The sequence below is a fragment of the Zeus faber genome (assembly GCF_960531495.2).
Source record: "Zeus faber genome assembly, chromosome: 8".
Lineage (NCBI taxonomy): Eukaryota > Metazoa > Chordata > Actinopteri > Zeiformes > Zeidae > Zeus > Zeus faber.
Window position 1 is genome coordinate 25,994,661 of NC_137195.1, and position 9,694 is coordinate 26,004,354.

At 44.9% G+C, this 9,694-nt stretch overlaps 1 protein-coding gene across 1 annotated transcript in view; it reads right to left on the minus strand.

Moving 5' to 3' along the window:
• The window catches only part of LOC307233528 (lysophosphatidylcholine acyltransferase 1), a gene marked incomplete at both ends in the record, with an annotated part of 75,563 nt that extends 68,680 nt beyond the window's left edge, over nucleotides 1-6,883 (minus strand). Inside the window, 5 exons of the mRNA XM_080004866.1 lie at nucleotides 2,267-2,426; nucleotides 3,463-3,581; nucleotides 5,186-5,300; nucleotides 5,385-5,606; nucleotides 6,848-6,883. Coding sequence (XP_079860992.1) covers nucleotides 2,267-2,426; nucleotides 3,463-3,581; nucleotides 5,186-5,300; nucleotides 5,385-5,606; nucleotides 6,848-6,883 — 652 coding nt within the window. The remainder of the gene's footprint in view (nucleotides 1-2,266; nucleotides 2,427-3,462; nucleotides 3,582-5,185; nucleotides 5,301-5,384; nucleotides 5,607-6,847) is intronic.
• Nucleotides 6,884-9,694: the final 2,811 nt, after the last annotated feature.

Consider the following 9,694-nt stretch of genomic DNA (forward strand, 5'->3'; position numbering starts at 1 on the left):
ATCTCTTCTGCTAACTCGCATTTAGTCATTCTTCCTGTATTTCTCATATCCTGTCTTTCGTTCTTATATTTTTCCCCTCCTTTTTTCCTCTCTTCCCTCCCTCTCCTGTCTTTTTTTGTATCTGTTGTTTTATATGTATTACATTTTTTTTTTTATTAATATTTTGGATTCACTTAACTTTTTCTTTCTTTAATAATATCTTTCTTTCTTTCTTTCTTATATTTTGTTCTCTCCTCTCTATCCTGTCTTTTTTTGCTCTGTTTGTTTTTACGCAGGTATCCAGTTTGCCTTTTTTGGAGTTCTGACCCATTTTTTCTTTCTTTCTTTCTTTCTTTCTTTCTTTGTTAGGTCCGTACAGTAGTTTATTCTGATCCATGGAGAAATCATTTGCCTCTTTTATTTTATGTCCCATTTTGCAATTTCTTTCTTTCTGTCTTTCCTTCGTATTTTCTTCCTTCTTTCTTTCTTTCTTTCGTTCTTTCTTCCTCACCACTCTTTCCTTTCTTTCTTTCTTTCTTTCTTTCATTCTTTCTTTCTTTCTTTCTGTCTCATATTTTTCCTCTTGGTTCTTTCTTCCCTTTTTTACCTGTGCTGTCAGCGTACTGGGCATACAACACAGAGTATTTGTATGCCATTGCATCTAGGACAGAGTTAATCTGCAAGTGGAGTTCAACTTATCAACCTGCAATACCACTCTTTAATCATCAATAACTACTGCAATAACTCTGTCCTGTGGACGGCCTGCAGGATGACAAGACCACAGCTGTTTTGTTATTCTCTTTGGAGAATTAACTTGCCATGTTTCGGTCGATAAACAACTAATCATCATTGTTGCGGACCAAGGGGCATGGTAAAACCGCAGCTGCAGAAGGCAGCGTGGCTTCCTTTCTGCGGATGCACAGTGGGTGGGCGCACCCCAACGACAATGGTATTTTTCCTTTCCTCTCGTTTCTTCTCTTTTTTTTATCCATTTGATGTGTTTTGTATGTTTTATGCCGTTTTATGTATTTTCTTGTATTTTATGTAAGTGTGGTGTATCTATGTTGCATTTCCTTCATTATCTTCATTTTCTCTTTTTTGTTCTGTTTGTTTTCATGTATCTGTATTGATACGGCAACAGTTGTTCTTCTGTTTTTGAGTTCTGCAATATTGTTGTCTTTCTTTCTTTCACTCTTTTGTTTTAAAGCGCATCATATCATACACAACATAATGCACGTGGATACAAAGTTTAAACTCACTTACATCCAGTCATCCATGTGCACACTGATACATTATTAATTAATTAATTTATTTATTTATTATCCACAATTCCAATTATTAGAATTGTGGAACATGTGTACAGGTTCTTACAGATTTATAGACATGCACAGGCAGGTATACACACGCAAACACACAATTTATACACACGCACATGCACTTATGTGTACCAAAATATTGATATTTTAATATACAGTTGCATGGAAAGTTGGTCTTAAAGTAATGTGAGGACTACTCAATAAGGCACTTAGATATTAAAGCTGTGTGTGTGTGTGTGTGTGTGTGTGTGTGTGTGTGTGTGAGTGGGTGGGTGGGCGGGGTGAGCTGGATGGTAGTAATTAGGGCAGCAATGTTTTTATATAAAGTGAAATATATTTCCCATGTACAACTGCCTGCTGTCCTGACCGGAATCCCTGAAGTGAAGAGCCTCAATTTACTTGTCTGCAGGGGCACACACACACACACACACACGCATACACACACACACACACACACACACACACACACACACACACACACACACACACACACACACACACACACACACACACACACACACACACACAAAGGGCCATTATACAAATGCCAATTTATATTTCATATGTTCCTGTTTGATTCTATTTGGGCGGCACAGTTACAAATGGAGGCGACGTGGTTAAAGTATTTATGCCGTGCAAGCCAACAGTCTATCTATTAGTTATATGGGAGAGTGAGGAGAAGCATATTTTCCGTCTTATCTCCTATTTGTTGTCAAGACGCATCCCTTCATTCAGCAGGTTGCCACACGGGGGTACGAGGCAAAGAGGATTATACAGCAGAGAGAAGAGTGTGTGTCAGTGTGTACTGTATGTGTGCTTGTGTAGTACCAAAAAGTACGACTAGCAGAGTCCTTCTAAAAACAAAGGATAGACAAGTGCTCCCTCGCTGGGTTGGTCTATTTATCTATCTATTATTATTATTATTATTTATCCTCCCCATACCATATATGCTGCTTAACGGTGGCAGGCACCGACGGCGTTGCCGCAGGTGCCGTGGTGGGAGAGGCAGCAGTGTGCCACGCTCTGCTCGCCATCCAAAATTTTATTGGTTTTAGTGAAACAGTTGGTCAGAGTGGAGGGAGTTGCCGTGTAGAGCTGGACGTCATCATTGTAGCAGTGAAAGTGGAGACCCTGTGACGTATAATGTTAGCAAGGAGGCACATGTAGAGGATGAACAGGAGAGGACCAAGCATCAAACCCTGAGGAACACCTTGGGGCAGAGGAGCGGTGGGAGAGGTGCAGTTGTTAATGTTGATGAACTGTTGGCTGTTTGTGAGATATAACTTTATCCAGGAGATGGCGGTAATGGTGATGTTAATGGAGGATTTGAGGTGTGAGAGAAGAATGGTCTGGTTGGTGGTGTCGAAAGCTGCAGTGAGGTCGAGGAGGATAAGAATGCTACAGTAAGGTGACCACAGTCTGAGGAGAGGAGGAGATCGTTGGTGACTTTGAGGAGGGCTCTTTCTGTGCTGTGCTGTGAGCGGAAATCGGATTGAAACAGGTCGTTGGAGGTGAGGTGGGCCTCTAATGTCTTCTCCCCCATGCCAGGCCACACATCCCTGATACACCACCATGTGGAGATGAACCCCGGGGGTAAAAGTATGCTCTCGGCCATATCACCTGCCCGAGCATAAACGCTAAATCGCGCAGGGAGAATTGAAGGCCATGCCGCACATGGGGCAGACAGAGGAATCTAAATCTTTACATCCCATATGAAGAATGCAAAAAGAGGAGGTGCTCAAGGAACTACACTGTGCCAGACCCGCCCGGTCTGTTTGACTGTCACGTCTGGCCCATGTACGTCAAACACAAGAACATCAAGTGACTGGTGTAGCCCCATCGTGTTGGTAGGCAAGCCTGATGGGTCGGTCCGGTTCTCTGTGAACTACCAAACGGTGAATGGTGAAAGAAATTGACGTGAGCCTGATGCCCCGGGTCGACGAGCTGCTTCACCGGTTAGGCATGGCTCAATTTTTCCCAACACTAAATTTACCAGGCGCTACTGGCAGACTCCCTTGTCTCAAGAGTTCAAGGAAAAAATCCACTTTCTGCCTTCCAGTTTGTTACCAGGGTTTTACCAGTTTGTTATGCTTCCGGTTGTTTGGGGCCCCAGCAACCTCTCAGAGACTCATGGACCAGCTCTTGCGTTGCAGCATATGCCGCCTACTTGGACAATGTCGTCGTTCACAGCAACAGCTGGAGTGGCACATGCATCAATGTCCTCAGTGATTTTCGGGGGGTCAGAGATATTGAGGTTGAGCCTGGAGAGTTGATGTAATGTAACCCCTGGGCCACACCAGAAGCGACATTGTCAGCGTCATGTCAGTGACAGGAAGGCGTTGCGTCATCTGACGATCCATCAACTTCTTCCCGGTCTGACTACACTCCATCTACAGCGCGTTCGCGAAAATTGCGTCAAAATAAACAACATTTCTCAACTTTCAATGGGTACGTGAATTAAGTGAATCTTTTCTTTCGTTTTCAACCATTTACTTTTAATTTTATTCTTGAGTTCAGCGTTTATTGTTTATATTTCACACAGCAGCTTCTGGCTTGAAAACAATGTGTTTTATTGCTGGAATAAATAAATACAATGCGTTTGATCGCTGGAATGAGTAATAATCTTTAAACACATTGTGCCTATACACAGCAGGAAGGCAGCGCAGGTTCTTCTCCGTGGGCCCGAGGGAGAAGACAGGCGCGGCTGCGGTGGGTTTGTCACATTAACCAGAGGAGGATGTAGGAGACTTCCACAATCTATATTTCTGTATTTATTGAGCTGTTTCTCTAATAAAGTGTTTTCTAATCATTTTTTATCAGTAATTTGTGGTTTGATTATTAAATGAAGAAAAACATGCAAAATGCATATATTCTTGTACATTTGATAAAACGTGTTAATAGCTTAATAATACCCTGTAAATAAATCGACAGATTTCTCTACTACACAAATCTATTGCTTGACACGTCAGTTTGACTGGAGGCCAGATGTAGTGAGTCCAAGCAGCAAGGACACCGTCCTGCTTCCGTGTTGCCGACAGGTACGGTATACCAGAGCAATACGTTTTATAAAACGACTTCCCGAGTATGAAGTAAAATTTACCGTTTATTTTCATGCTGGAATGATAATATTTGTTTAACATAATGAGGTATATGTGTCTGTATCTGTATCTGTACACATATGTATACGGTGTGTACATGTGTATGTATGTATATATGTGGTTAATAGATACCAGGCTTGGTGATTAAATATTTTCACTAAATACATCTTTTGAATGGACCTCTATGGGAATCTGCGCTCCAGTTTACGTTTTGCGCACGGAAAAAAAGCTGAGTTCTAAAAAAATGCGAGGGGTATAGGAACCTCTCACGCCGCTGTCGCGACACTGGTGCTTATGTTTGGTGTGACCTTCCACATTGCAATGGCAATGTATCTGAAGTTGATGTGCCGCTTTTGTGACGATGCTGCTTCCAGTGTGGCCCAGGGGTGAGACCAGTGGAGCAGACCAAATCCAATAAGTGACTATGGCTCTGAGTGGGGAAGTTGATGTGTTGTATCAGTTCCAGGAAATTTTAGAGTCATTGTCATCAGTGTGGATATTAAAATCATCCAGGAGGATAGTGGAAGGTGAGATGGCACATAGCTGGGGCAGAAAATCAGACAAGTCAGAGAGAGGGGAGGGGTTTGGCTTAGCAGGAACAGTAGATAACAGCAGTGATCAGTGATCGTTGCTTTGTGATAGGTTGTGAGGACTGAGAAACAGGATGGAGGCTGGACAGATTTACCTGCTGCATGTTGTGAGGATGTAATGAGGAAGTTTGCGTATGACAAGACCACAGGAACGGGATGGAGTTTGGCGACGGTAAATTCTCAGCACAAATACAAGCGGAACCTCTGTGTGGATGTCGGTCTCTGCAAAGTATTTCAGCTTCTTTGAAAATGTCCATGCGGTCCATGCGGACGCAGGTGATTTTTGAGATTATGAAGATCTGAGGTGGAGTACAGCACTGGCATGAAGCGCGTTAACACAAAGATAGCATTGCCACACACCGCAATTTTAACTGCAATTGCCAAAAGCACACACTGCTCACACTGGGGTTTTCCGTAGTGGCAGGTCGTTGGTGGGTTGGTGTGGGGGTGTGGTTGGCCAGAGGGTGGCCGGGCGGGCCCCCTGCCAGCTGGGCAGGAGTCCTGGCAGCTTGCTCCTGATGGATTATGGTGTGCTGTGACCTGGCAAGGCTGCAGAGAGTGATGCCCGGTGCCTTATGGGGCGCCTGGGGGGCTGCTTGCTGTTGTGGATGTGGGTTGTGGTACTGGGGAGCGGGGTGGTGGAGGGCCCATATATCTGGCGGCTAGGGTAGGGTGTCTGGTCGCTTGCAGTGGGGTGGGCCTTGCCCTTGCGTGGGGCATGGGTGTGCTTGGGGGTCCAGCCGGCTCGCTTGCGGGGTGGGAGTTTCGGGCGGATTGTCAGTCTTTTGGAGTGGGGCCTGGCTCCAGGCCTGCGCTCCCTGCCTGCCGTCCACGGCCCAGGTTCTGCACCTACGTCTGCATCTTGTGCCTGAACTTGGGGGTGGGTTGTATGTGCCTGCCCCGGGAGTTCGAGGTCTCCTTGTGCTCCCTGGGACTGGGTTATGCTCCTCAGGGCTAAGCAAGAGGGTTGCTCCGTGGGCTTCAAGCTTCTCTGGGGCCCCAGGGGTCTTCTGTGGCTGCAGGGCAGGGTGCTCAGGGCTTTCCTGCGGCAGTGGGGTGGTTGCGGAGCTCCGGGGTGGCTTCGATAACCTTTCCACTGGTTGGTAGTACCATGACATAATACCGACCTTATACACCAGAACCAACTGGGATAAGTCCTGTACACTCACCGGTGGACACCTCACACACACACACACACACACACACACACACACACAGACACACACACACACACACACACACACACACACACACACACACACACACACACACACACAACATTTAAACATACAGGCGGTCTCATCACACACACACACGCACACACCACCAAAACCTGCTTTGAACGCACCCCAGCACCCTCCTGGTTGCAATCCTCTCCTTTTCCTCCCTCATTTACTGCCATAACTATGACAGGAAGAGGCCAGGTGCCCAATTGCTGCTCCAGTTTTCCTGGACCTGATTAACTTTGTTTTTTCAATACATGTTGTCATCCGATGTTTATGTTTTTCTGTGTACATGTTGTTTGGTTCTATGTTTAATTTTCTCACCTGTGGGGATTCTCCCCCTCTTGGAGTAGTGATTAACTGTTTATAGACCCAAAAAAAAAATCACAAAAAAAATTGTGCTCTTGTCATCCTACAGGTCGTCCACAGGACAGAGTTACTGTATTGCAGCAGTTCTTGATGATTTAAGAATTAATAAAGAGTTGCATTGCAGGTTGAGAAGCTGAACTCCATTTGCAGACTAACTCTGTCCTTGATGCTTGATGCCATATGAATACTCTGTGTTGTATGCCAAGCACGCTGACAGCACAGGTTAAAGAAAAACTAAAAAACAAATAAATAAAGTTGCATTGGCTTCTGACCAAGAGCGGTGCCATGCCATTGTTCCAGCGGCCCATTATTCCAACAGTCCGAAAAATGTATTACATGAATGACACCCTAACCCTAACCCTAAATTTCACCATCTCTAACATTATGCCTAAACGTAACCATCTCTAACCTTTACCTAAACTTAACCTTCTCTAACCCAACATTTTTGGACTATTGGGGTTTCGGAATAATGGGCCGTCAGAACAATGGGCAGTTCCCCCAAGACCCGGATATCTGGGGAAGGAGAAGCGATGTGCACCCCAGAAGTATCTGTGCATAATAATCCACAGCATAACAGTGGCAGGACACCAACAGTCCCAACAGTGAGGAGGAGAGGTAGCCTGGAGGGGCTACCAGCCTGTTAGTCTCACGAACCTGCTCGGAGAATGGAGTTCAACCAGGTACGGCGGTGGCAAGCTGAGAAAACCAACCTGAGCCCAGCAGGGAAGACCCACACCGGGAAGGAAAGAATGCCCTCTCCGGGAGCAGGACGACAAAGTTATGCTGTGAGTCCAGGGAGTCTTCGCAGGTAAACAATGAGCTGATCTGGAGGCGCTAATCCAGTGAAAGTGTTTGTCTGGAATGGAGGATAATTGGTAGCATGTAGCCGCAGACTCGCAGGACAACTTAACCAGTCAAGTAATAGCAACACAGGCGTTGATTAAACAGCCAAACTTGGGTTTAGAGATAGAGCGGCAGCCAAAATGTGCTAGTGTCCTCCATCTTGAGCGTCAATGTGAATTGAAAGACAAATGACCTGTTACCACAAGTCAGTGTCATTAGCAGTGGGAACTATTTAAATTTAGGGTTAAATGCTCAATAATTTGTAGTAATAATAAATTATAATTACAAACACCCAAAGTTCATGCATACCTAGTTACTTAAATGAGAGTGGGCAAAAATGCATATTTATAGTTAGTGGAAGTACCAAAGGTGGTACTGCTTGCTGCCCCCATGAGACAATTAGCATAAAAATAGCCAAAAAATGTAAGAAAAACAAATATACAAAAATATAAAGAATATACAAAATGTTATAATATGCACAGGATCAAATAATTCTAACTACCCCATGGCTGGGATTGAATGGAATAGTGGCTGAATAAATAAATAAAAATATTGATGGGATATTTTAAATTCTAAAACTAAATTATAACAATGGTTTTACAACATTATTACAATGTCTATGGTATGACAATATTATAACACTGTTATTACATTGTTATTACAATGTTATTTCAATACATTGTACATATACACCAATCAGCCACATCATTAAAACCACTGACAGTTAAAGTTGGGATATTTTAGGCAGCAAGCGAACAGTCAGTTCTTGAAGTTGACGTGTTGGAAGCAGGAAAAATGGGCAAGCATAAGGATCTGAGCGACTTTGACAAGCGCCAAATTGTGATGGCTACACGACTGTGTCAGAGCATCTCCAAAATGATGGGTCTTGTGGGGTTTTCCCTGTTTACTGTGGTTAGTCCCTACCAAAAACGTCCAAGGAAGGAGAGCCAGTCAACCAGTGACGGGGTCATGGGTGCTCATGGGCTCGTTGATGCATGTCTGGTATTTAGCCTGTCTGTTATGGTTCCCACAGAAGAGCTACTGTAGTACAAATTGCCGAAAAGGTTCATGTTGGCTATGATAGAAAGGTGTCAGAACACAGTGCATCACAACTTTCTGCATATGGGCTGCATTGCCGCACTTGTCAGAGTGCCCATGCTGACCCCTGTCCACCTCCGAAAGCATCAACAATGGGCACGTGAGCGTCAGAACTGGACCTTGGATTTGGCATGGTGGCACAGTGCATTGCACTGTTGCCTCACAGCAAGGTCCTGGGTTCGATTCCCACCTGGGGCGCTGTTGGCACCGTGCTCCGGCGGGTTATCTCCCAAATAGGAGCCTTTCTGTGTGGAGTTTGCATGTTCTCCCGGTGCTCACATGGGGTTTCCTCCACCTCACGTCAGTAAGGACCCCCACCAAAAACATGCACCCATCATCGTCTGACCAGCGATGGACACTTATCACCTGGTCCCCGGGCGCGTCCATGTATGCTGCCCACTGCTCCTGGCTGTGGCCCCGGAGTGACAAGCTGTGGAGACAAGCTGTACATATCCAATAGGAGAAGTTGATAAAACACATCTAGTTTGCATTACAATGTTATTACAGTGTTATTACAATATATTGCACATGTATGTATAAAAGTGAGTCATTACAGGCGAGCTGCAGTGCTTTTAAGTTGAGAAGACATCAGGCATTCAGTTTGCCTCGATAAATGAACAGTTGTGAAAGCAATTTAAAAGGCACCTGTAGGTGTTGCGGCAGAATATCATCCTCCTCTATTTGTTCTGCGGCTTTTAAAAAAACAGACACAGAGCTGCGGCAGTCGGGCTAACAGCATGTAAACAAGGAGGGGAACCGGATGCCGCATTAGGCCGAATGACAGTTAAATCCGAGCCGTGTGCTGCTGCTCCTGTACGTGCCAGGCGGCAAAACAGCCGAAAACACAAGGAGGCATGTTGCAGTCGGCGCGACATGAGGAAGGAAAGGTAGGAATTAATAGCTACAAAATGAAACCCTGGTTGCGAATCATGTTTACCTCTGGATAAATGCATTTTAGATGACGGGGGAGGTATTTCAAAATAAAAAGCCAATTAAAATTTCAGAGCCCCCACAGAGGTTGCGGGGGGGGGGGGGGGGGGGGTGCGTCGTAATCACTACACCACGGAACATAAGTTAAAGGTCTTACAGAATTCATACAACGGGTGAGAGCTACGTTATTTTGGATGTAAGCATGGAAGGATTTGCGCAGGTTATGAATTACTCATAACCACACAACA